This window comes from Pleuronectes platessa, chromosome 11 (genome assembly GCF_947347685.1).
Source record: "Pleuronectes platessa chromosome 11, fPlePla1.1, whole genome shotgun sequence".
Taxonomy (NCBI): Eukaryota; Metazoa; Chordata; class Actinopteri; order Pleuronectiformes; family Pleuronectidae; genus Pleuronectes; species Pleuronectes platessa.
The window spans coordinates 18,407,988-18,434,387 of record NC_070636.1 but is presented as its reverse complement, the minus strand read 5'-3'; the positions used below and the strand labels follow the sequence as shown (position 1 = coordinate 18,434,387).

General features: G+C 39.9%; 2 protein-coding genes across 2 annotated transcripts in view; both read left to right on the top strand.

Annotated features, from left to right (window-relative positions):
- The window catches only part of kif6 (kinesin family member 6), a 58,560-nt gene extending 39,853 nt beyond the window's left edge, over positions 1–18,707 (top strand). Inside the window, exons 14-23 of the mRNA XM_053434683.1 lie at positions 2,085–2,187; positions 3,959–4,014; positions 9,736–9,786; positions 10,509–10,596; positions 10,740–10,875; positions 15,148–15,239; positions 16,670–16,768; positions 16,855–16,962; positions 17,777–17,907; positions 18,619–18,707. Coding sequence (XP_053290658.1) covers positions 2,085–2,187; positions 3,959–4,014; positions 9,736–9,786; positions 10,509–10,596; positions 10,740–10,875; positions 15,148–15,239; positions 16,670–16,768; positions 16,855–16,962; positions 17,777–17,907; positions 18,619–18,707 — 953 coding nt within the window. The remainder of the gene's footprint in view (positions 1–2,084; positions 2,188–3,958; positions 4,015–9,735; positions 9,787–10,508; positions 10,597–10,739; positions 10,876–15,147; positions 15,240–16,669; positions 16,769–16,854; positions 16,963–17,776; positions 17,908–18,618) is intronic.
- A 4,039-nt stretch (positions 18,708–22,746) lies between these two features.
- Positions 22,747–25,229, top strand: LOC128451211 (potassium channel subfamily K member 16-like). The gene is made up of 5 exons (XM_053435011.1): positions 22,747–22,959; positions 23,488–23,602; positions 23,745–23,911; positions 24,659–24,827; positions 25,018–25,229. Exons 1-5 carry the CDS (start codon positions 22,747–22,749, stop codon positions 25,227–25,229), a joined length of 876 nt encoding a protein of 291 aa, XP_053290986.1.
- Positions 25,230–26,400: the final 1,171 nt, after the last annotated feature.

The following is a 26,400-nucleotide window of genomic DNA, read 5'->3' as shown; positions in this document are numbered from 1 at the left end:
TGTTAAGGGTGTTAAAAAAAGTGTTACTGGACATTGAATTTGAGAGAGAGAGAGAGAGAGAGAGAGAGAGAGAGAGAGAGAGAGAGAGAGAGAGAGAGAGAGAGAGAGAGAGAGAGAGAGAGAGAGAGAGAGAGAGAGAGAGAGAGAGAGAGAGAGAGAGAGAGAGAGAGAGAGAGAGAGAGAGAGAGAGAGAGAGAGAGAGAGAGAGAGAGAGAGAGAGAGAGACTTCACTATCTCATTAGGATTTAATTGACCTGATGGGACATATAATGCAGTATAAAGAAAATATTGTCAGCTGACAACTTCAGAGCTTGATGACTGTTCTGACTCTTTAAAGCTTTTGTTAATACTCAACCCTCATGGGTTTCTAGAAGAAACTGATTGAGAATCTTAAAATGAAGCATGCATAATGCCTAGAAAGCAGGTGAAGGCTATAAGAAGATCTTAAAGCTTTCCCAAGTTTAAATTTTACCCTGTCGTGGTCATGTCCTTAAGAAAAGGCAGTTAAGGTGAACTGTGGAAGATGACGAAAACATTTTGCCAAAAAAGAAAGGGGAAAAAAATCCTGTATGACTCTAAAGAACCTGCAGGTTGAAAAGAAACAGGAGCGGTGGCACTTAATTCCACTGTACAGTTCTTCTTACTTGCAACCTCATCACAAAAGTCAATGTCTGAAGTCTGCAAAGAAACATCTGGAGAAGCCAGAGTTGTTTTGGAAGCGAGTGCTGTGAACAAATGCTAAAATTGATCTCTTTGGCCACAATCAGAAAAGCTGTGTTTGTTGTTTTCTACAACAGGACAATGATCTAAAGCAGCCCTCACAACGCATCAGCAACTATTTCAAGAAACACAAGCTGAAGCTTTTTGGTTCGACCCTTACATCTAGTAAATATCTGCGATTAGATCCCGAACATGCTGTGTGAGAAGAACGGTCTTCAAATATCTCAGGACATGTAGAGAAAATAGCTATCAGCTACAAGGGGGCTCAATCTTTTTATTTAGAAGATGTCTAATCCCTGTCAACTCTGCTGTTTGTATTAAAGAAAAGAAAATAAATAAAATAATCTGTTTAGTTGCACTTATATGGCACTTACACGTAGTTTGGCTTTTTTGAAGCATATTGAACTTAATTGATTCTTGTTGTTCTGGGTTTGCATGCACTTATCGTTAGTCTCTTTGGATAAGCATCAGCTAAATGAAATGTAATGTTATTGAACTTTAAAATATGATTACAGCAGTGGATTTAAATAACTTATGAAGTCAACGTAATGGTTTAATTGTTCGCGAAATGTTTTCATTTTCTACCAAAAATATGTTCAAAAGTCACGTTCAAAAACATGTAACCTTTGAATGTTTTCGTTTCTTTGAAACAGATTTATAGAGCTTTCTAATGAGAATATAAAGATTCCTATTAGATAATATCCCCAGCCTGTTAAAAAAAAGACAGGATGTCTCCAAAATGATGCACTTACATGTGGCATGTTGCCAAAGTTAGGTAGGGGGCTTCCACTATGTAATGCTGACCTGTTCAGAGTTGCTGTTTATATTTGTGTTATGTTCGCTCTATGGCAGCCTAATAGTGGTTCAGTTTTGTAATTAGGAATGGGTGGGAGGTCATCTAAATCAGTGGGGCACTAGATCACATCTGGCTGCCAGCCGTGGAGTATCAGCATTTGGGAACAGCTCAGATCTGTTCAAACCTGCATGAGGACCAGATGCTGTTTCCCATTGATAGTGGTTTTATTTCAGAGGGATGATAACGATGCAGTCTTGTTGGGATGGTAGAATTGTTTTAGCTCATTTTAGGATTGACCCAAATGGTTTGAACAGTAGCCTCTGATTATTAGTCTATCAACTATTCAAGCAATTTTATTTAAAAAACATTACTTTATCTTTATTTAAAAAAAATAACCAGTAACTGTTCTCTATTTAGGAAATTCAAAATCTTTGTTGGTTAAATTGCATCCAACATCTGTCCGAACTGTACCCATTTATTGTATTTAAGTGGTATCTGGTTCTTTGAAAAGTTTGTGAAATGCAAAAACAAGAATAATTACTCAGTACTGGATTTGTTTCTCTGTCAGGTCCACAGCTGTCGATGGGCAAGCAAGAAGCCTTTGAGACTTTTATAAGAGACCACGATGACTATCTGACCATTGACGACAACAAGAGCCTGCTCAAACAGAGGTGAGAGACCAGGACACATAGATATTAATTCACATCTTCATATTTTGCAAAACTAAGATAGTTTTGTTCTGCAATGAACATTGTTTGTGTAGCGTCAGGCTGTAAGCCATACATTTGTTTTTATATCTCACTAATTATAATACGCTCATACATTTCAGAGGAACATTTGAGTAGCCAATCAAATACCCTGTGTATTTGGGTAGGGGGAGAGCGGGGTAATGTGAGAATTTTTTTACATTTGCTCCCCTCTAGGCGAGCTAAAATGATATATCAGTAAAATGTACACATTTCCAATCAATTCAGGATGTTTCCTAGCAATGGAAATGATCAGAAGTTCTTCAGGACAAAGGGCAGTCAAAAAGTAGTCTTGTGTCTCACTTTACCCCAGCTTAGGGGTAAAGTGAGACAGACCAGAGAAATCAAGGGGGTAAAGTGATCCACTTACTTTTTCCACTTTAAAACTACCTTAACAACACATGTTGTAATATTTCAAATCCTGACAGCTAGATTGACAACCACACATTCCAAAACTAATATCAGACTAGTAACAGAATCATGGGGATTGGTCAATTTAGCATATTTATGATTATTATGATTCATGTGATCTCTTGCACACCCTAGCTTACCTGCACATTGTTTCTCTGTCCGATTGGCAGGGACAGGGATATTGTTTTTCTCTGCGTATTCAAATGCCAGTTCACGGCACTTAACTGGAGCAAGGCCATGGAACTGGTCAGCTAGTTGTTTCAAGTGTTTGGCAAGCTCCTCCTCCATCTCATCTGTGAATATTCTCTTTACCTAAGCTACTGCACCCCAGGCTACTGATTTTACTTCCCCTTTCTCTTCTCTCTTTATGAATCTTTTGAGGGTTGTCTTGTCAATATTTCTATCCCTTCCAGCTTTTCTTAAGGACTTCTTTCCTTGCATGACCTCAGCGGCTGCACTCTCCATCTCTTCGAGGGGTGTTTGGACCCAGGTTGTCTTCCTGATGTAGTTTCTTGGCAAGATGGCTTTTCTACAATGTTTATGACATTAAAAATAAAACATATGTAATGTAATATAACACTAAAATATGTTTAAGACTAAACTTAACTTGTGTTTCATGTCTCACTTTACCCCACAGCATTTGTCTCACGTTACCCCACAGCCAACATTTTAGAAAAAACAATATCTCTTAGCAATTCAGGCTAATCTTCAGCTAGCATCAATCACATGGTTTTATATGTTGGAAGTTCATCAACATGTATGATTTCATTTTTTTTACCTGAATCAATTTGTTTTTTCACACAACAGTTGATTAAGTTCAAAGCAAGAAAATTTACTTTTACATGCAAAACAATTTTTGGTGAAAAAACATACTTACCACAGAACCAGCACCAACTTCTCCTTCATGGCAAGGGGGCGATGAGAGGGGCTTGAAAACATTATGGTCACATGACCACAAATGTATTCCGTTGCCTAGATAAAGGGGGTGTCTCACATTACCCGATGTCGCACATTACCCCGCTCTCCCATACAAGCCAATAAGGGGATTTTTTCCATGACAAACCTTTGGAATATATAATTTTAGGAACTATGAAGATTATAAAAGTAGAGTCTATTTGCCATTATAGTAATGATATATTATACATAAACACATAGATTTGTTCTATAACTTACAAAATAAAAAAGGGCTGTGCAGGATTTTTGTTATGTTACCAGATACATTTTTCTACTTTATTTTATCTTTGTTGCTACCATTGCCCAATAACACCTACGGTCTTTTGAACAGGTCAGCTGAGGGCAGAAGACTCGGGGAGAAACTGAATGAAGCAAGAAACCGAATCAGTAAGTTGTCTTCCAAAAAACACATCACGTATAGCAGCTGTGAACACATATAAATTCTGCGTATCCCTGTCATTATCAACATGATCATCCTAATAGCAGAACAGGATTGTGGCACAAGCCCGATGGTGGATGCTGATATCGTTTATTAACGTTTTTTTTTCCGGGTCCCAAATGACACCGGCCTACGTACCTGCCTGGAAAACGTTAACGAATGTCGGATGTTCAGTTTCCCAGGAGTGTAGAAATGTTGTTCAGCACATTCCTGAACTTTTTCAGGACAGAGAGGCACTCTGATTTCCACCCACCTAGTCCTCCAACCTGCACTTTTTTACTGGCGTGTCTCAGGCTGTTTTATAGCGACTCCCTCAGCACACCCCTGTGTTCTTCTGGGTAATGTTCTTGACAGGTACCCTGACTAAGCCAAAATGAGGCCTGGTATAAGCCTGAGCTTCAGACAATGAGATTACAGCTTTGGAAAAATGGTTTTTGAATTGCTTAGTTTATTATTTCGGTTTAAAAGATCCTACTAAATGCCTCATCATAGTTGAAAATGGAAGTACTTTATTCAAGTGCGATAATCTTTTTCTTCCACAGAGATACTTAAAGACAGGCAGGTTTCAAGTTTAAAAATGTGTTTTTAGAGCTCGATCTAGATGCATTTACAATTGCAAAGGACATTTATGAATTTCCCTGGACTATATGTGTTTGTGGCTCATTACACACACCACTGAAAAGTTCACCTCACACCAGTGCCTGACATCAAAGCTGCCTCAGGTCACGCCTGGTGGTTTGGTAACAATTGCCTGTAACCCTCATACATACCAACATGCATTTATCACCCGTTCAGGATTCAGAGTGTGATGTGCTGACAGAGCCATAAATCCGACATGTCATGCGACACGTGAATATCCGTCCTGACAGCATGTTTAATATTAACTCTTAGAATGTGTTCTGCAGACATCAGCCCTATATGTGGGTTTAGTGGAACAAGATCATTAATTCATCATCGTTTTTCGAGGAGATTCAGAAAACCAAATTCCTCCGCCTATAAGAATTTGGAAAAATCCCCCAAAAACATCTTGATTCTGTCAAATATTATTACATTGTTAGGTGCATGGATCCGCATTCTTCCGAGATGAGAGACAGTGTTTTTAGTGGAAGGTGGTTGCCTCTTCTGGCTGGAAAGCCGTACCATAATATTTAGCTCAGTATGTTTCCTTGCCATCTTGGAAGCCATGCTTGGAAATTTTACACTGCGTTCGTCTTATGCTTATTGTAGAACATGGAAACAGTTAGCATATTATATAGACACAAAGCGTTGTGCTGCTTTTTCTGATGGATGTATGCAGCGTGAGGGTCACTATGAGAGAAAGGCGAGGCAGTAGCCCACGGAGACATCAGTGTATAAACATTTCCCTGGTTTACAGTCTTGTTTTTGGCCACAGCGCATGGCTTTGGAATCCAATCCCACTGGAGGAGCATATGTTCCAAGCCCTTAGGTCCAGAAATTGCAAGCAAATATATTTATTCAGAGGGATCAGCGATGCACATCTTCTGGAGCATGAAAGGTGTAGAGCAGCTGGAAATGAGCAGCATTTCTTGATTTCTCTGCCAGATGCACAGCGATTTACGCAGTGCAGCCCGAGATGGAGCATCTGGTATCTGCTTTGGGAACACTTTCATCTGCTCAACTTTGCTGAATTGACCCAGGGATAGTGAAATAGATTGCAAAAAAAAACGTCTGGTGCCTGGAATATTTGTTGTTGCCTCGAAAATAGTTCCATAATACCCGAGAAGAGATATCACAGTAACTTCATTTCTGTGTTGAATCTGGGATCTGTAACCAACAGCCACTAGATTTGACATGACTCTTTCAATGATTTACTTTGAGTGCTAATGGTATCAGCTGTTCATCAGAGGGGCTTATGTAATATAATAGATTAATAGGCCCAGACAACGATGTCTTTGAACACATCTGTCCAATAAAAACACACAATGCTGAGTCCAACACTCTGTTTCAAATTAACAACCTTTTATAAGTCTCCTTTCATAGATTTTCATGTGCACCTTTCATAGTCGTACCTTCCTGAATGCTTTTATTGTTGTCCCGGATTTTCACATTAGTTCCCACACTTAACAAAGCATTAATTCGTCATATTCACTGGAATCGACACCCACTCCGATACTGAGAAGCTGGATAGCATGCATGATGCTTGGATCTGGAGCTCACTGTGGTATTTGTGCGGCATATCACATTTAACCCCCGGCCCACAAAAATGACCAAATATTTATTGAGGCTTGTAGCTTGAAACCGGTCCTTAAAGACGACGGCATGTCTCCTGACGATGTGGGGTGAAACCCTGCGTGGTTTGGAAGAGGTTGTGGTGTCAAGCCCGCAGTCTTGTCCTGGTGCATTGACGTGTAGTGAAGTATTGAAGCAAGCCCACCGCACACCACCATTGCTTGACACGTATGCAAATTTATCTTAACGGAATTGTTCTTGTCAGTGAAGAACGGAGAAGCTGTTGAAGTCCGATTTGGCTACAACCGGCTGTCGTGACCAAACGATCTGTTGTCTGAACTCTTCAGTCATCACTTCGGTTTGTTATTTTGTCATAGTGTGTCCAACAGCAACAAACATTGTATGCTCAATCACTCACATTTTAGATTACTAGATTCAAATTGTGCAGAGCAGAGTGCGTGTGATTTATAAATGTCACACTACATTACCTTGTATGCATAAAAAGGTAATTATGCTGTCCAGCTACTATCTTTATCAGCCTTACACCTCGTATGTGTAATGTTAAAAGTGCAATGGAAGTTCAGTGTCGAATTTGGTACAATTTGGATGTTAAGCTTTTCCCAAAGAATCAATGCGGTCACACGCACCTTAAACCCCAGCCTGTCCACTCCCCTCTTGCTTCTCCCTCACTGCGAGCTAACCACTCAACAAAATCACGTCTCTTTGCTGTCCTGGCTCCTAAATGGTGGAACGAGCTCCCCATTGACATCAGGACACCAGAAATTCGACACATCTTCTGACACATTTTAAAGACGGGTCTCTTCCAATCATACCTTGGTTAAGAAGAGGATGTTTAATAACCATCGTCAACTCTGGTGTTCATATGAAAACAAATATGTAGCACTTATACATTGCACTTACATGTAGCACCTGTAGTTTGGCTTTGTTGAGGCTAATTGTCAGTACTTACTTATCGACTTACTTATAATGTTATTATAAGAAGTGTCAAAACATTTGTGTTTGATTTTTAAACTTTGGTTGCACTAAATACAATATGGTGGGCAAACCACAGTCTAGATAATCTATTGGAAACACTGTAAGTTTAATACTAATAATCTTTGAGTAAACAGGCCACCAGCGGTCCGAAGCCATGGTGGCTCGTACCCATCAGTGACCTGCATCATGACAGCGTGTTCACAACAATGGGCGCCTTCATGACATCAGCATTTACAACTAATTGGCCGATTCAAGGTTCTGGGTACCAGTGTTGTGCCACTTCACACTTTAAAAGGACTAGTTCATATTCATACAGATGAAAATGAACTAGTTCATGTTCCTAGTTAATTTTTTTAGAACTTTGAACTTCACAGTTTGAAGTTCACGGTTCCAAAAATGTAACTTGTTAACGTTCATTTGTTCTGTTTTCTTATTGGGATGGTTATGATTTAGATGAAGACAAACTTAACATCATGCACAACACTGCTGGGTGCTGAGTTGACCTTCACCCACCTCTGAATACACAGGTGAACAGCTCTTTCTGCAGCTGCAGCGGTTGCTTCATGGCTCTGTGGACTGACTCCCGCAGGCGCTCTTTACTTGCTGTGGCTCAATTACTTCGGGTCACTTTTAAGAGTTTCAGAAAGAAAGCTGCAACCAGCACCACAGGCCAAACATGCAGGTTTAGAACAGGCACTGCACTAATATTCATACTGTTCAAGTGCTTTGCCTACAGGCTGTGACTGACGTGAGCCACATGGGTAACACTGGCCACATGTGTAAATGATCCTTAATCCTATGAACAACAGAGACTTTACATCGGCTGGTGACTGTACATCGTATGTGAGGATTGTTTCTGTTGGAGAAGACTTGGCCTGCCCACCTGACCACGATGTGAAGCCACAGGGCGTCTCAGTTCATTTACATTTCCAGCTTCCCAACCAACTGACTTTGTCTGAAAACACATGGCTTTGTGAGGGATTTCCAAACCCTGGTTCATATCCCATCGAATTAGGAAAAACGCTGCCGTCGTGGGCCCAATATGTCACTGTGTGTCATTTATTACGTTTCAGATCATCCATTCACGTCTCCACTGTCGTCTCCGACCTCAAATAATAGCCTACTTTTAAAGAAGAATGTTTGAAAAAAAAAACGAGCTGGCCTGTTGCATGGGCAAATTGCAAACTGTCTGAGAGTTGATGTCAAACTCAACCTGAGGTCTTTTATAATATTTCAGCAGGAAAGATGTTTGTCTTATTCACTTTCAGTGTCTTCATCTTCTCTGACAAAGCAAAAGCTGTAATCCCACTGTTTTATGGCCCCATGTGAGGTGTTGTATGAAAAGGATTCTCCAAACACCACATTCTCTGCAAAGTGATTCTTCATCTGGCTTTCTCATTTTCGGACCTCAGCTTTTAGATTGGCGACAGGATCGTATTACGGTTGTAATGTGAACTCACCACAGAAGACGCTGTCATTTAATGTCACTTATAGCCTCATAATTATCCTGGTCATTCACTTAACTCATCATTTGACTGCAATCATTTTCTTTGATCTGAATGAGAGATTATCTCCCTTTGTTATGCTGTATACTTAATGTGTCCTGAATGTTCTTATTAGTTTGATCATCTGGTGTAGATAGAAAGGCCACAAAAGTATTATACAACATGTTGTAATCCATTCACTTTACAGTTGTCCTTTGTCAATGAAGCAGAAGCTCAATATCTTGATTTTCCATCATGGAAATTCAGATAATGACTTTCTTTAGGCAAAGAGAGACAGATAAAAACTGGATATCAAACGCAAATGACTTGTATATGTTAATCCAGAGTTACAGCCACAAGAGAGGCCTCCATCAGGCTGCTTCCTGGCTCACTGGAGTTCATTCTGAGGACTATGCAGCTGTGTATCTCAGCAGTATGACATTTTATATCAAGACCTTTTTATATACGGCCTATGGTCAAGACAGTATTTTGCAAAAAATTGCTTATTTATAACATCACCCAACAAGGATGATTAAAACTGTTCAGCTGTTACACATAGCTCTTGTTGTTTCCTGTAGGAACATTTCTCAGAGCTGTGAACAATGAATCAACCAATCCATTATATTCTCTAATATTAGCTTATTGCAATATGTCTGTGGTAGTATATATTGTATACCAGCCAAAAGGTTACGCTAGGTATTCTATACACATAGTGTGTAGCACTGACAAGTTAATTTTTACACAAAATGTTCAGCAAAAAATGTATTTAGGTCACAGTAAAAAAAAAAGAAATAGATAGAAATATCTATATCAGTCTCAATAATTCAGTCAAATGACACTTTGGAATTTGCTTTAATGCACTTTACTGGAGAAAGTCTATTATCTTAATTCGTTTTCATTGTACAAAGTAAAACATATTTGTATTTTAAATGTATATTTCTTGTGCAAAATGAAATATAAAGACATTTTATTTATTTTTGTCATCCCTCTCTTTTTCAGATGAGTTGAAGAAGCAGTTAGGAAGGCGGCGGAAGCAGAGGGCAGCTTGTGGTAAGATTAAGCTGACAATGAGTATTCACACAGCAAAGCAGCAGAATGATATCCAGCTCCATCTACACACACCAACTGCCAAACACTGAGCAATTAAATGCAACATCTCCACATTTAGAGTGGCTGCGAGTCCACGTTTCATCTCTACCCCATTCAGACAATCCGCTCCACATCATCGACATCAAATGAAATGATGAATGCTGTCACAAGTGGAAACTCTATATCATCTTTTGATACTGACGTCACTTTAGAATGGCTCCGTAAACACTGTGAACACGTTGTGGTCGCTCTTAAGTCTTGTGAAGCAGCGCCCACTTCAAAGTCTTTGCAGTAGGCCTTGGTGACTGAAATTTCAGTGACCAAAAACTGGGCGGCACAACTTTAAGACTCCTTCATATACTCTTTCCTGACTGTTTTGATCAGTGACATAAATGCTTTCATGAGGAAATCTGGTTGTAAAACAAACAAACATCTTCCTCTATTTCAGGCTCCAAAAGGCTTTTCTTGTTATTTTGAGTCCCGCATCAGAGAACACATCACAGCAGACTGGCTTCTATTATCCAGAGCCAATATTCAAAACACTGTCATTGTTCTCACATCTGCACAACACAGGCCTGCAGCTTCTGGACATGATGCCTTGTTTTTTGTTTTTATCTGCAGTATGTCCACATTTTGATCTGTGTTAAGAACCCATGCTCTCTGCTTGTCCAACACTAACGTAGGTGTAATGGGGAATTACCCAGAGGCTGTGGAGGAGGTGGACTCAGTGGAAGAAAACCTGTGCAAACAGATTGAGCAAGAAAAAAAGGCGTAAGTGAAGTTGAAGTGCATTTTAATGTATAACCATATGTTTTCATGGTTTCATCCAAGACTCTGCTTTTATGTTGAGACACAGCCGAGGATGCGTAATGTGAACAAAAGATGAATTTGGTGCTGGTAATATCTCCTGTCAGGTACAAGAGTATCATTGGCCGTCTGAAGGCACTGAGGACAGAGATTGAGCACCTGCAGCTGTTGCTGGAGAGGGCAAAGGTCAAGCTGCAGAAGGACTTTCATAAGTGGTGGAGCCAGGAGGCTTCCAGCGTGCAGGTGACTGGCTTTATCTTCCTCTGTCTATCATGTAACAACACCACATAAAGCATCTGTGATATTGACATAATGGCCATGCGAGCATGTCCAAAATATGTTTCTGACATTATACAGGATGCCTTGTCTTCTCATTCTAGGTATGTTTTCTAAATATTGGCCCCCATGGACATGTTTGCGTGTGTAAGTTACCGTGAGGGAGCTTTTTCCTATCAAGGGCCATTTACCTTTTTATTACGTATGTCCTTCATGGGACAGAATTATTGAACATATGTCTCACTCTAACACACTGTTGAGGCGTCTGATGTCGTAATGATGGTGCCGTTACTATAACCTGGTTTTCCAGATATGGCTCAGTCAGGCTTGAGTCCTGACTTTCCTTAAGAACATGATACAGTGCCTTGCATAAGTATTCACCCCCTTTGGACTTTTCTACATTTTGTCATGGTATAACCACAGATTAAAATTTATTTCATCGTGAGTTTATGTAATGGACCAACACAAAATAGTGCATCATTTGGAAGTGGGGGGAAATATTACATGGATTTCACAATTATTTACAAATAAAAATCTGAAAAGTGTTGAGTGCATATGTATTCACCCCCTTTACTGTGAAACCCCTAACAAAGATCTGGTGCGACCAATTGCATTCACAAGTCACATTTGCAAGTCACATAATTAGTAAATAGGGTCCACCTGTCTGCAATTTAATCTCAGTATAAATACACCTGTTCTGTGACGGACTCAGAGTTTGTTGGAGATCATTACTGAACAAACAGCATCATGAAGACCAAGGAGCTCACCAAACAGGTCAGGGATAAAGTTGTGGAGAAATATGAAGCAGGGTTAGGTTATAAAAAAATATCCAGAGCTTTGAACATCTCTCTGAGCACCATAAAATCCATCATAAGAAAATGGAAAGAATATGGCACAACCGCAAACCTACCAAGAAGAGGCCGTCCACCCAAACTGAAGAGTCGGACAAGGAGAAAATGAATCAGAGAAGCAACCAGGAGGCCCATGGTTACTCTGGAGGAGTTGCAGAGATCCACAGCTGAGGTGGGAGAATCTGTCCACAGGACAACTATTAGTCTTCTACTCCACAAATCTGGCCTTTATGGAAGAGTGGCAAGAAGAAAGCCATTGTTGAAAGGGATCCATAAAAATCCTGTTTGGAGTTTGCCAGAAGCCATGTGGGAGACACAGCAAACATGTGGAAGAAGGTGCTCTGGTCAGATGAGACCAAAATTGAACTTTTTGGCCTCAATGCAAAACGCTATGTGTGGCGAAAACCCAACACTGCCCATCACCCTGAGCACACCATCCCAACAGTGAAACATGGTGGTGGTAGCATCATGCTGTGGGGATGCTTCTCTTCAGCAGGTACAGGGAAACTGGTCAGAATAGAGGGAAAGATGGATGGAGCCAAATACAGGGAAATCCTTGAAGAAAATCTGATGCAGTCTGCAAAAGACTTGAGACTGGGGCGGAGGTTCATCTTCCAGCAGGACAATGACCCTAAACATACAGCCAGAGCTACAAAGGAATGGTTTGGATTAAAGAATGTTAATGTCTTAAAATGGCCCAGTCAAAGCCCAGACCTCAATCCAATAGAGAATCTATGGCAAGACTTGAAGATTGCGGTTCACAGACGGTCTCCATCCAATCTGACTGAGCTTCATCTTTTTTGCCAAGAAGAATGGACAAACCTTTCCATCTCTAGATGTGCAAAGCTGGTAGAGACATACCCCAAAAGACTTGCAGCTGTAATTGCAGCGAAAGGGGGTTCTACCAAGTATTGACACAGGGGGGTGAATACTTATGCACCCAACAGATGTCATCTTTTTTGTTCTCATTATTGTTTGTGTCACAATAAAATTTATTTTGCACCTCCAAAGTACTATGCATGTTTTGTTGATCAAACGGGAAAAAGTTTATTTAAGTCTATTTGAATTCCAGTTAGTAACAGTACATAATGGGAAAAAGTCCAAGGGGGGTGAATACTTATGCAAGGCACTGTATATACATAGCAGGTCAGTTATACAATACACTCAATACCCTCAGAGGCACAAACTGGAAGTGTGATGGAGCAACCTTACACTCATAGATAAAAAGGACAGTATATTAATTTACATATGGAATAACTTTTAATGTTAATTTGTCAACAAAAAAACTTTACTTGAATGCCATGGGGGACAAAGGTTGAAAATCAATCATTGCCAGAAAAGCTTTGTAATGGGAGAAAATGTCCGATTTAAGTGAATATCTGATTCTGGCTCAGTGTCTAAATGCTGTAGTGCCAGGTGACTTCCAATTTAAAAGAATAACCCCCCTTGCTAGAAGTGTAGCCAGGGCCTCTGCACCGTTCTTAGGTCCATACAAAGGCATATTTACGGCCAATAATGCCACACATGAAGAAGGTAGAATATTTGAGTGATTTATTTCAGAGAAGCATTTGAATCCTGATCCAGAACTATCAAAATTGGTGAGGTTCAGTCTTAGATCGATTACAGGTACGGTCACAATTGGGTGCAATATGACTTATCTTTACGCTGGTCCAGTGAACCCAATGTATTTACTGTATATACAGTTTATACAACTTGTCTCTTACGTTATAGCTTGTCAGGCACATCAGCTGTTTCCACATCAAACCACCTAACAAATATGTTCCGTTTGTTTTGTTTGCTTCTCATGTCCTGAGTCTTCTTACCAAATGTCTGAAGGAGTTTTGAGGACTCATCATCATATTCAGGTGTCAAACATGATTTCACTTTGTTTGGTACACAGCAAACAAAGTAAAATTATGCATGACCTCGCTCACCACAAAACTTACCTGAGTGCCATTGTCTATGTCAGAATGTGGTCTCTGTGAAAGCTGCTCGTTGGCCAACACGCTTCCCTGAAGAGCGTTAACGTTATCCAAGTGCCTTTGTCCTTGAAACTCATCCAGTCTAACTGCATGTTTACAGCTGGAATGACGCTCGAGATTTCACTTCTTTTATAACTTTGAGCGTCTCTCAGCAAATGAGGAACACTGGTTTTCTTTTGCTGCAACAGAAAGAAGATTTTTCCATTTCTCTTGGGAAGTGTGACATTTCGCCTTTACTTTTCTTGGCAGTCACCACGATGTTTGTTGAACAGCTTGAAAGCTGCACCGAAGGATCTGTTTTTCTTTTTTTTGTTTCATCAGAGAAAAAAAGAGTTGCTGCAGAATGATTTGGTGTTTATGAATTAGTTCATGAATTGTCACGTCGGCGCAGAGAGACCAGAGGTTCCCCACCTTGGATGGAAGGTGATATACATGTGTCTGCAGCATCAGAGCTTTTATGGCACCAGTGTGACTCATGTATCCTCCGTTCAACATCACGCTGAATGGGTCCAGGTGGGAGGATAAGTAGGAGGCAAATACACAGGAACAAAGATTTCCATGTGACCCAAACAAGAGCCTGGAGATCAGCTCAGAGGCAACACAGCAACTGCATCAATACACGGTCTCGGCAGACAGAGTCTTAACAAAACCAACATGTTGTTGAGGTTTCACAGCAAAACAGTGGGGGAATAATAAGTGAGTCAGAGTTTATTTCAGTCCTAAATAACACTTTGTGTTTGTTATCAAATACTTAGGAGACTTCTACAGAATGGTGAAAGACAATGTTCTCATCTCCCCTCATCTCTCAGGGAGATGAGATGAGACAATGTTGTAAAACAAATTGGGGAGGAAGAGATGGGTATATCAAATTCACAAATTATGAACAGCTCTGTCTGAAAAAGTCGAAGGGCTCTGATTCACCCTCACACACTCACCCTGGGCTTAATGGCTGTTGTGCACATTTCAGGAAAACCAACCACAAAGACGTTGTTAAGCATCAACATCTGACCAACAGACACTGCTGGCCTCTTCTCTGCGGGTTTGATCTTATGAATTGAGAACAATATCTCACTCGCATCTGAGGCACGGCCTGGGAATTTATAACTGAGTGACAAAGAGGAAGTCTGACAGACACCTCTTACATGTGCACTTTGGATCCTCCAAGCAGGAAGCAGGCCTGTTTTCCTTGCCAGTACATACGCAACAGGTTTGAGTATTTATTGTTCTGTTTTTGGCAAACAGCACATGTGCAATGAATTAAAGTTTGAGAAAGAGGTATGATGAAGCTGGAAGACGCGAAACACACAAGGTTATCTCTTCCCGTTAGCAGTTGCACACGGCCTCATTGTGTTTCACTGTCAATGAAGATTTTAATTTTTTTTTTTTTTTTTTACAATTGTGACCAGGAATCAGATTCCGGGTCTGCAGCCAGATGTCATCGCACTGAGTCCCCAGGAGGAACCTTGCAGCCATCTTCACCCTGCACTCCTGGCTTCGGGTGAGGCTCTGTGATTGACTGTGTTGTGTCCATCCCTCCATCGCTGCAGCAGATGTAAACGCACACCTATTAAACTGGGCACTTCATTTTAGGAGTAGTCAAAATGGATCATAAATAATTCATTTAGAGCCTCTGCTGTGCCGAGCCAACTGGTAACATGCAACAGCAAGAAACACCTTCCCCTCAATGACTCATTCCTGGTGAATTCATTACTGTTATTTTTACCCTTTCACCATCTGTGCTTGATGCCACTTGATTAATGGCCAACACCCTGCAGCTCCTCAGGGTCTGTTTCCATGGAACAGTTATTTTGCTTCACCAGCCCTGATGATATTAATTAACTCTCTAATTTAGCCTTCAGCATTTAGCATTTAGTTATCTCATGTCTACCCCAAACCTGCTGTGACAAATGGCTTCAATGACATATTCACAGAGAAAGAGCAGAATATTTGTCCAGGTTGTGAGCAAACTTCAATATTTAGATACTTTAATGTTGGTTATAATCAGTTTTTGTAGGTGGTTTTGGGATGTGATGAGAAACACCCCTAAACGTTAAAGTGGAATAGTCACTACAGCTGCAGTGTCCAAGAACATCATCATCTCAGAAGAAGTTTATGTTTATTCTTGACAAAAACCTTAATGAACTTGACTTAATCGTTTTCATTGTTACCTCAGCCAAGGAGGAAATGTTTTTGTCTGTGTATGTTTCTTTCTTTCTTAGCGTCATTAAGAGAAAAGTACTGAAAAAATGTCCATAAACTATTGTTGGAGCGGCGGGGCATGAGTCAAGGAAGAACCCATTAAACCCAGCACAAGGGGCGGATACATGACTTGTTCCACTTATTGTGAGATGGGGCATGTTTCAACATTTTCATTGATTTATGAGACAGTGATTCGTGGACCCTAATGAAATATCAATATTAATGTGTGTATATAATTTGGTGCAGATCTAGTGAATTTAATTATGGTTTCACAAAGGGGACTGATGGACTTTTCCCCCCTTGCTTATCTGAGTTTAGATGAATTAGTTTACTTTGTTGATTATAAGGAATCATTGTTATGTTTTGCTGAGAACTACTGAAACATTAATAGATTATTACCGGCCATATTTTCCCTTGTGGTTTTCTGCCATGTATTCATGCTGTGAATGGTATGAGTTAGAAACAGGTATTAAGCGGTGATATTAAAGTCTTAAATTTAACTTTGTGAACTCCCATACATAAACTGTTTGATTGCTCCCTCATGGTTTCACAAGTACAGTTTTTGATGATTCGAAAAAAAACAATGAGAGCGTAACTCTGAGACACCTACTGCAGACCCACATATGGGTTTTATGTGGACATTATGCTGTCCTGCGCCTATAAATCAAGAAACAGGTCCTTGGGATTGTGCCATAACAGTCTACATAAACTGCTTTCTGACTCAAACAGTGCACCTGTTCTGAGCAGTACTGTGAGAGACTACCCAGTGGGCCGAGACCAAAATCCAGACAGTTCAACCAAATCTACTTCTTCTGTTCAAGATCACAGGTCGGCCCAGCCTCACTTTGTCTTCTTTTTGTTTCCCAAGGGATACTTGTCCTGTTTAATTCGAACAATTGTTTTTTTTATTACAGAAGCTTCCGCCCTATAAGTAAACCTCCATTAAAAGCTGTCCCCGCCTGGCATGATACATCCGGACGGGACAGAAGTGTGACGGAATCTACTCCTTCATCTGAGTGGAGGTACACGTGATGTAGACTCACTGGAAATTAATGAGTGGCTTTAAAAACTAACATTTTATCCATGACATTATGTTCACTACAGTCTTTCTCCATCCATCTTACAACGCATTCAACATCATGAGGAAAATAATTTCACAGAAATCTGCTCAAATGAGATGAGGCCTCTGCGACCTATGACCTTTATCGTTTCTTATTCTCACAATATGGTTAAGCAGGACATGGATTAAATCAAATAGAATCTCTTTGTATGTTTTTCAATTGTTTGCCAAAAAGCAAACAATTCAGAAGCCTATCTATATGTTTGCATTAGTTGTTAAATCCTTACATACGGCCTGGACCTGTAGCTTTTACATCCAAGCTGTGTTTTCTCCCCACTTATGAATGTGGCCATACATTTGTATTCCTTTGTGAAGTAATGTCTCCAAACTCTATTAGCAACTCAAAGGCGTAGAGTCTCAGTCGAGTGCTGCTGCTCAAACCCCCTTTTTACAAGCGCTGTTAAACGTCCAGTGAGTTACATATGTGTGCTTTTGTTCATCTCCTCGGTATTCAAGCAGCACAGAGATACTGTTGTTTCATACAGAGGCTCTGTACATTTGATACAACGGCCCCTTGTTAAGGTTTTACAATTTTAACTTTAAGCTCATTGAACTAGAACAGTTAAAACATTTTACTGGACTCTTTGTCAAAATGTTTCCCCCAACATAGACAGACACAAAATAACCTCCTTTTTTTGCTGTGAATGTGAGTATTTAACAGTAATTATTTTAATTGATGCAGATAATATTGCACATTGAATATATCTACATTTCAGGGCCCTTTCTTCCACCGAGCTCACATCATCTTCATCATCATCATCCTCTATTCCGCTGACTGGAGATGAGCAGACTGATGCTGACATCCTGGCCTTTGTCAGAGCCAGACAAAACCTGTTCAAAAGAGCAGGTACACACAAATACACACAAACACAAACACATACACACATACACCCACACAAAGCAGGAAAGAATACACATTTTGACCGTTTTCTTTTTTGCAATCAACACTGCCCTCTAGTGGTATGCTGCATTGCACCATGTCATCAAACAACAAGGTTTATATTCGCTGAAATGTCTTGTTTTGAGCCTCTGAGACTTGCTTTGAATTAATATTTGATATGTTTTACACTATAATTTACCTGCAAAATATAAAACTTGATAAGTAGAAATGGATTTCAGTTTCACATTTGCTTTTTACTGTCCCAAGTAGAGTCTTTTATACATGTATTTATAGCTCAGTGTTTTTCACATGAAGAGCTCTCATGAAACACTCTCTCACACACTCTTTTTTCCTCCTCTGATCCGTGTGTAGCTGCTTTCTTTGGCACTTACGTAAAGTGGACTTAGTGATCGTGTGGTTTGCCACTAGATATCCAGAAAGACTGAGAGAGAAGTCAGCAGAGACATCGGGCAGAAAAACAATCAGGCTGAGGATTTGCATTTGCCCACTAAGATCTTTCTTTTGCTTTTCTTCCTTCCTTTCCCTCGAAGCAAGGAGAACTCATTTTGTGCCAGTTTCTGTCTGGCATCACTGAACTGGACTCTGTTTTGACAGGACAGCCCCTCTCCTTGGTTGTTTGGTAACCCCTGTGTGGTGCTATTCCTCCTATCTAAACAGCCTTTAGGTCACCAGTGCATGTTGGGAAGTGTAGGGAGCCTGGCACAAAGAAACACAACACACGTTCAGAGTGCAGGTTGTTATTGTAGTTCATTCTGGACGTTCTTACTCTGAAAATGAAAATTTCTTTGAATTTTTTAGATGAAGAAAAGTATACCCATTTGTCATATTTAACTTTTTTAAACGTAAATACCAGATTATCAATCAGTCTTGTGTTTTCGTTTCTCTCAGGCTTCCCCCAGCAGTGATATGAGGCCCTGAACTTATCGTCATTTGTCGGCTTGTGCAACCATCACATCTGTCAGGTGATAAAATGATACTGGAAATGTGTGCGATACACTTCCTTTAGTATCGGTGGACAGTGAAGGCTCGAACACACACCACACATCCTGCCTCATCCTCACACACACACCCGTTGACCACCTCCCGACGATGATGCCGTTGGTGTAATGGACAGCGACATAAATCACAGCCTGCGTCGCCCATTTGAGCTGAACAAATGTTGTCTCAAGATATCAGAGGACGGAGCAGACAATAGGAAACCATCTGGCTCCAGTATGTGTTTAAGGATGTAATGAATCACAACGTTCCAAATGGTCGACATGAAGAATATTTCTGTCTGGTTTTATTTCATATGATTAGTCACACTTTTTGTATAAATATATATAGTTGTATTTAATACATGTACAGTAGTTTAAATGTTTGTTCTGATTTTAATGTAAAAGAAAATTGAAGTTTTTCCTAAATTTGAAAATAAACAAATGAAGCTGCTTAATGACAAAGAACCAAAAGAATTGTGAGATGATATCATGTGTTTTACTTGTGTTTACATAATTGCTCTCTCTATTGAGTATCAGCTGATTGGTCCATCATGTGTGACCAATCTGTGCTCATCAAGAAGCTGTTGCCAAGCGACTTGAACTTTTTTTGCTTTAGATTTTAATGATACATTTCTCTCATAGATCTTTTCTCTACAGATACGCTCTTGCAAATGAAAGTAGTTGTATGCTAGTGGATTTTTCTATGGAAGTCTACAGAAAAAGGATTCAAGGTAACTACCTCCTCCAGTTATTCCTTACCTACTTCAGGCTTTAAGGGTATTAGGACGATTAAGTAAAATTATATTAGATTAAACTTGCAGGTATTTTAAATGAACAAGCAAAAACTGTGATCGTGGAATGTTTTCACTAAACTAATCACTCATCCAGGGAGAGAGGGAGGTGGAGCTTATCCCAGCATGCACTGGGCAGACGCAGGGAAACACCCGAGAGAGGACTGTTCAGGTCTAGCTCAAGATACCATATTTGAAATTCAAATTGAGTTTCGAGCATTTCTTTGCATTTAGTATAGATTATTGAGCAATGAACTGAATGATGGTTTAGTGATTCTCACACAATTTAGTTTTTTTTTTATTTGATATTTTTGTGTATTGTGTAAATAATATCAGTGAAACTAATTGACACTAAGTCATCACTTGACAACATGGATAATCATTTCCTTTCATCAGACACTAGATTTAAGATGCATTTATACGTCCCAAACACATGCACAGTCATGCAAAGGCATACTCATGCAGGAAGGGAAATTTAATCTCTGCTTTTGACCCATCTTGTGCAGTACACACAGAGCAGTGAGCAGCCATGTACAGCACTCGGGGAGCAGATGTTGGGGGAGTAAGGTGCCTTGCTCAGGGGCACTAGACAGGGTAGGAAGACTCCTGGATTTTTGGACGGATCAATCCAGGTTCGTCTTTTGTTGTCTCTCCGTGGAGTCGAACCAGAGACCTTCTCTGCCCATAGTCCAAGTTTCTGCCACTAGACCACCGCCTCTCCAAAAGATGAGTTTTATCCCAGTTTTCTGTGACTGAATGATTATTTTACATCTAAATCTGCCCATCTAGTCCTCCTGCCATCCATCACCACACCCCCACCCCGACAGAAGGGACCTGTAAATGCAGGAGCAACCTGTTTGCATGACTTTGAGTTGATTTGTTTGACAGATGCCAAGCAGCTGCACAATTTGCATTCAGCCGGAGTTGCCTTGTAGAAAGTGTCTTCTCCAGAGAAGTTGTAATATGTTGTTTCTCAGACTCACACTTTTTTCTGCCTCATTGAGCTGAGGGGGTAGATTGGTCGTCCCCTCACTCAATTCTCAGCCTTCTCCATGTGCAAGCCAAAGTGTAATTTAATTTCTGTCAGTGACTTTCCTTACAAGCCTAAACCAAGTGGCTTAACACAGAGAGCCAGCATCCTCAGAGAGATCAATATAATATCATAAAAACAACAATGTGAACACAATGTTTTCTGCTTCCTGATTTGGTTCACTCTCTAAAAACCCAGTGAAGTGTTCCAGGAGCAGGATACGTCTCTTGGGAGTTGGTAGAAGACAAAACGCAGCTTGAAGAGGGTAAATGTTGGACTCACTTTTCAGCAGGTGCTCAGGAACAAAGCTCTATAGGAACAGTCATGTTGCTTTTGTAACTGTTGAGTGTGTAGATACGTGTATGAGAGAGAGTTCATCCATTCATTATGTTTGAGGGTCACTTCACCGTATGTTAATAAAGTCAGTGATGTCAGTGGTGGCAAAGCACATTTAAAGTAAATTTTTTTTGTATATGTACTTTTCTTAAATACTTTCCAGGTACTTTTACCTCACTACATATATTTGCAAAAATCTTTACTTTCTACTGCAATACATTTTTTACAAAGCAACTGCTTTACATGTTTTATTTTTTTTTCTAATAATCAATAACAAGATTTTGTTATCCAATCAGAGTGGGCAGGTAACATTAGACTCCGCCTTCGAAACAGCAGAAAGGGATTAATTAATTAAAAGACTATTTATATCAATTAAAGGATAGTATCGAATATTATAATACAATTCTATTAAATAATTATTAGTATATTGTATTTTGTAATTCTATTATACTGAATTTGATTCAGTAGCATCATCTGCAGCATTTGTATTAATATTGAAACAGTCTGTATTATTCTTGTATTAAACAAAATATAGATTTACTTTTAATACTTTAGGAGTATATAAAACCAAATACTTTTACTCAAGTAGAAAAGTGAATGTGGTACTTTTATTTGAGTACATTTCCATTTATTTGTACTTTTACTTGGGTAAAATGAGTACTTCCTCCATCACTTGTTCTTGCAGATAAAACCTTCAAATGTCCTTGTAGAATAATTCTTGACGATACATATTACATATCACAGTATTTAGTGTGTAACCCCTAATATGGTTTCTCCTTTCAGACCGTTGCTAGCACGCTATCTTGAAGCCTTAGAATCCATTAGTTTTTTATCCTGAGGCTTTGGCAGCTCTTTAGTTTATGGCACACGATCAAGTAGTGCTCTCCACACCTCTCCATAATGTCCTCTCCTTCCTCTCCACCTGACCATAAATATGCTCGGCTCCTCGCTGTGGTGTAAAAACGTCCGATGAGCGTTCGAGCAGACGTCCTTTTGGTGAAAGAGATTGAGTTTTTCACTTTAAAGTGTTCGTACTTGATTGAACGAATCGTATCCCCTCTCGACATGATCTCAGACTGGGGCACCAGTCATTATTCAATTACCTAATTATTATTTATGTGGACGGCAGTGCATCAGGAACCTTATCATTTGTGGCTGACCTACGTTTTCCTCAAGTTTCAAGATTCAGCAGAAGCGTTCGCTCAACCAACAGCGGTGCAGGTAAAACATTAACTTTTGTTCTGCTGACAAGATGCTGCCACCGCTTCCTTATTAGTGCAAACAGTTGAAAGTGTGTGTTTGTGTGTGTCCAGATGTCGCACTAATGGTGGAGAGGAGCTTGATCGTTACCCAAGCAACCCGTAAATCAATGGCTGGCATCTATGGCGCTCTGGCCAATCAGAGTCGGAGCAATCTGGGGAGATTTTTAACCTACCAAGTTGGAGCCGTCACCCCAACATACCGCTTTACCCAACATCCACCTTTTTCCTGATGCTGCTGTGATTTCAACGACACATTTCAAATTTTGGTCTAATTTGGGACATTTTCGTGTTTCTTTGGTTTGGAAAAGAATGGCTCGGTATCCAGTGCTCTCTCTTCTCTGAGTGTGAACGTCAGCAGCCTCTGGTGCTGGTGGGGCTTTGGGAGGTTGATGGCGAGGTTCCAGTTGGCCCGCGTCAAAGTGAGCTGGACGGGGCTTTTGGCCCTGGCCCACCTCACCTACCTGCTGGTCGGGGCCACCATCTTCCAGATTCTGGAGCGAGAGGCTGAGAGCAACAACCGCAACCACTTCCAGCTGGAGAAGCTGCACTTCTTGGCCAATTACACGTGTCTGGACGGACCGGCCCTGGAGAAGTTTGTTCAGGTTTAACACCAGTTTCCTCATCCATGTTTGATAATACCGGTTTTTATCAGTGATGGTTTGCAAAAGGCCCCTCATGTTACATGTGTACATATACACATAGGATTTAAATCACTGAGTAAACTGATTGAAATAGCTCATCAATACTGAGAATTTGAAAGATCAATTTTATGATATAGCAATAAAAGATATGACCGTAGTCTGGCCTAATAGATCAATAATACGTTTGTGATGATACATTTACTTCCTTTATTATGTGTATCAATATAAAGTTAGTTTGACCTACAATATTTGTGTGGGGATATGTGTGTTTTTGTGATTGTGAGTGTGTGTGTGTGGTCCAGGTATTACTAATGTTGTGGGGATGCAAATGTTTTTATTATGGGGTGTTGTCTTCCTTATGAAAAAAAGGTCCCATAATGTAAATCATTACATTGTGTCCAGGAAATCAATGCAAGTTAATATAATGTGTAGTCTGTGTGTGCGTGCGTGTGTGTATGTGTGTGTGTTCGTGTGTGTATGCGTATGCAGGTGATTTTGGATGCCTGGGAAAAAGGAGTGAATCCTTCCGGCAACTCTACAAACCCCAGTAACTGGGATTTCAGCAGCTCCTTCTTTTTTGCAGGCACCGTAGTCACAACTATAGGTGAGCATGTTTACATATATTATTAATATTGCATGTTGGATTCTGGTTGTTGCTGCTTAACGCATCATCATCATCATGATCCACATCATCATCATCATCATCATCATCATCATCATCTGCATCATCATCATGTACTTCACAGGCTATGGTAACCTCTCCCCCAGCACCGTGTCCGGTCAGGTGTTCTGCGTGTTTTACGCGCTCTGTGGCATTCCGCTGAATCTGGCCTTCCTCAAGCAGATGGGGAAGTGTCTCACCATCCACCTGGGTCGACTGAAGAGGGCGATGGTCTCAGTTGTTCCACACAAGGTAATGATGGGGGTCCACTGACATCGCTGCAGCAAACACTATGGAGGAGACATTTTTTATTTTTATAAGAAAAAAACTATTTTTTCTGGGGGGATTTGGGGATGGCAGTTTCAATTATAGAGCACATTTCATACACAGAGGTAGATTCAAGGTAATGTACAATAACAACACACAGATCAACTTAAAATAAAAACATTCAAAATCTGAAAGCACAGTTTAAAATATTTTCAAGGCAAAAATAAAAAATGTTTAAAAGAGCAGAATGAAAGAGATTAAAAGATATTATGAATAAAAAAATGATAAATCTGTATATAACCATAAATTGAAGGCGAAAATTAATACAAACAAAGTAGATATAACTGTGTAAAATAATAAAATACAATAAGTTACAATGATGGTACTTAATAAAGATTCAAACCTGATTTTAAAAACTGCAAAAACGTCAACAGGCATCACTCTCTTCATCAGTGATGCCTGTTGACATCCATGTTTTGCCCCATTCTTCTCATTAGCTTCATGCTCTTGTTTTAGTTTTGGTCCATTTCTGTTGTGTTGTTTGTTTTCTTTTTTTGTCATTGCTACAACCTTTCTGGTTTGGGCTTTCATTAGGGCATACTTAGTTTTGTCTCACTTGTAAAAAGCTGCGTTCTACAAGTTAATAAAAACTGTTAAATTGTCATGTACAATTTGTAACACCTGTGAATGTGACCGACTGTAACACTTGTCCCCCCCCCCCCCCCCCCTCAGCAAACAGTGGAGGCTCTAGCAGTGAGTTTCTTCTTCATCAGTGGCAGCCTGCTGTTTCTGGTCATCCCTCCCCTGCTCTTCAGTTATGTGGAAGGCTGGACGTTCGGCGAAGGTTTCTATTTCACCTTCATTACACTCAGCACCATCGGTTTTGGAGATTATGTGGTGGGTGAGTGGAGCGAGCAAACACACTAATGCTGCGGAAGGATCCCAGAGGTCACTGCTGTTACATGAATATACTGTTTTTTTTCTTCCTTTTAGCTTTGACACAATCAGTATTCTGTAGTTCAACACATCAGATGTCCGGTGGACTCTGTAATCCATGTGTTTTACAGAACTTGACATGTCTTCTCTCGCAGGGACTGACCCGGGTAAGGAGTACATCTCTCTCTACCGGAGCCTCGCAGGTATATGGATCATTTTTGCGTTGGCGTGGCTCGCTCTCATCCTCAACATGGGATCCAGAGTGATGGAGCATGTGGTCGTCCTGACTCACCCGGGCTTTAACAAACAACAGGAGGAGGAGGAGGACGCGTCGTCCTGCAAACTAGAGGACACGTCAAAGATCTAACTATGGACTTCACAGTAGACTGTAATATTCACTAGGTAGAACATATTTTGTATGATTGTGTTTACTGTACATATTGTGATAAGAAAACAGGTGGCGCATCATCTAATATATTAGCAAAACTGTTGTACATTTGTGTTTCCATATTGATTCCTTCCTATATATACTTTGCTTCATGGTTCACCTGACAATGATTGTTTTGATGTATTACCTGATGCATTAGGCTCATAAATACATGACATGTTTTTGTTTGACAGTTCTACCTCAGTTACACCAGAGTCAGTACAGAAGATCAGGACCTGAATTTATTTCTGGAGATGAAACTTAAAGACATTTCATCACAATGTGGCCAGAGACATGTTCATTCACCTACACTGAACTGATACTATGAAAGAAATATAACGTATCTCATTCTGCAAATACAGGATTTTTATTTCTTCTAAATGTGAAGACTGTTTTCGATAGCAATTAACTTGTGAAATTAAAATAAACTGGATATATTTATGATGCATAAATAAAGGGAGATTTATAACAGAGAAGCGACTGAAGTGACATTGTGCAGTTCTTGGATAATAAACATCAGGGAAAACATTAAGTACAATAAGGGTTAGTAAACACAGTGATTAGAAACAAGTGTCATGAAGAATAACATTAGTGATGACCACTGATATTCTGTGTGTGTTCACCTCTATTTTTACACGGCAATTGTCAAGATTATGAGCCGTCATCAGAGACCTCTGTGTTTTAGTTAGGATAAAACGTAAGTCATGAGAAACTTGACAAATATTATTTGTATTCATAAATTGAATAAAAGTGAAGGATTCTTACATTTATCTTTCTGAAAATGTACTAATGAAGTACTTTAACAAGTGCAGACGCAGGGTAAAAGTCATTCAAGAAAATCTATGAATATTCCTCCTGTTTTTTACATTCTTTTACATACCATTACATTAGAAATTTACATAACATTTACATTTTAAAATTATAAATAACTGCTGAACTTTACCATGTTGTTCTTTTTCACGTGTGTTTAGTGTATTATATCCAACTCTATTTTTAGATTAATATCATCTGACACCGTGCAAGTGTGCACACATGTTTTGTGTGTGTGTGTGTGTGCTGACGGTAAACTCCAGTGCATTGAGCACAGTGTTATCTTAAACAAACTCATTCA

Excerpts from the sequence above, each read along its gene's own strand:
- LOC128451211 (XM_053435011.1), top strand. The coding sequence starts at position 22,747 with ATGGCGAGGTTCCAGTTGGCCCGCGTCAAAGTGAGCTGGACGGGGCTT. Across the intron at positions 22,960-23,487 it reads CCCTGGAGAAGTTTGTTCAG|GTGATTTTGGATGCCTGGGA; the intron begins GTTTAACACCAG and ends ATGCGTATGCAG. Across the intron at positions 23,912-24,658 it reads TCTCAGTTGTTCCACACAAG|CAAACAGTGGAGGCTCTAGC; the intron begins GTAATGATGGGG and ends CCCCCCCCTCAG.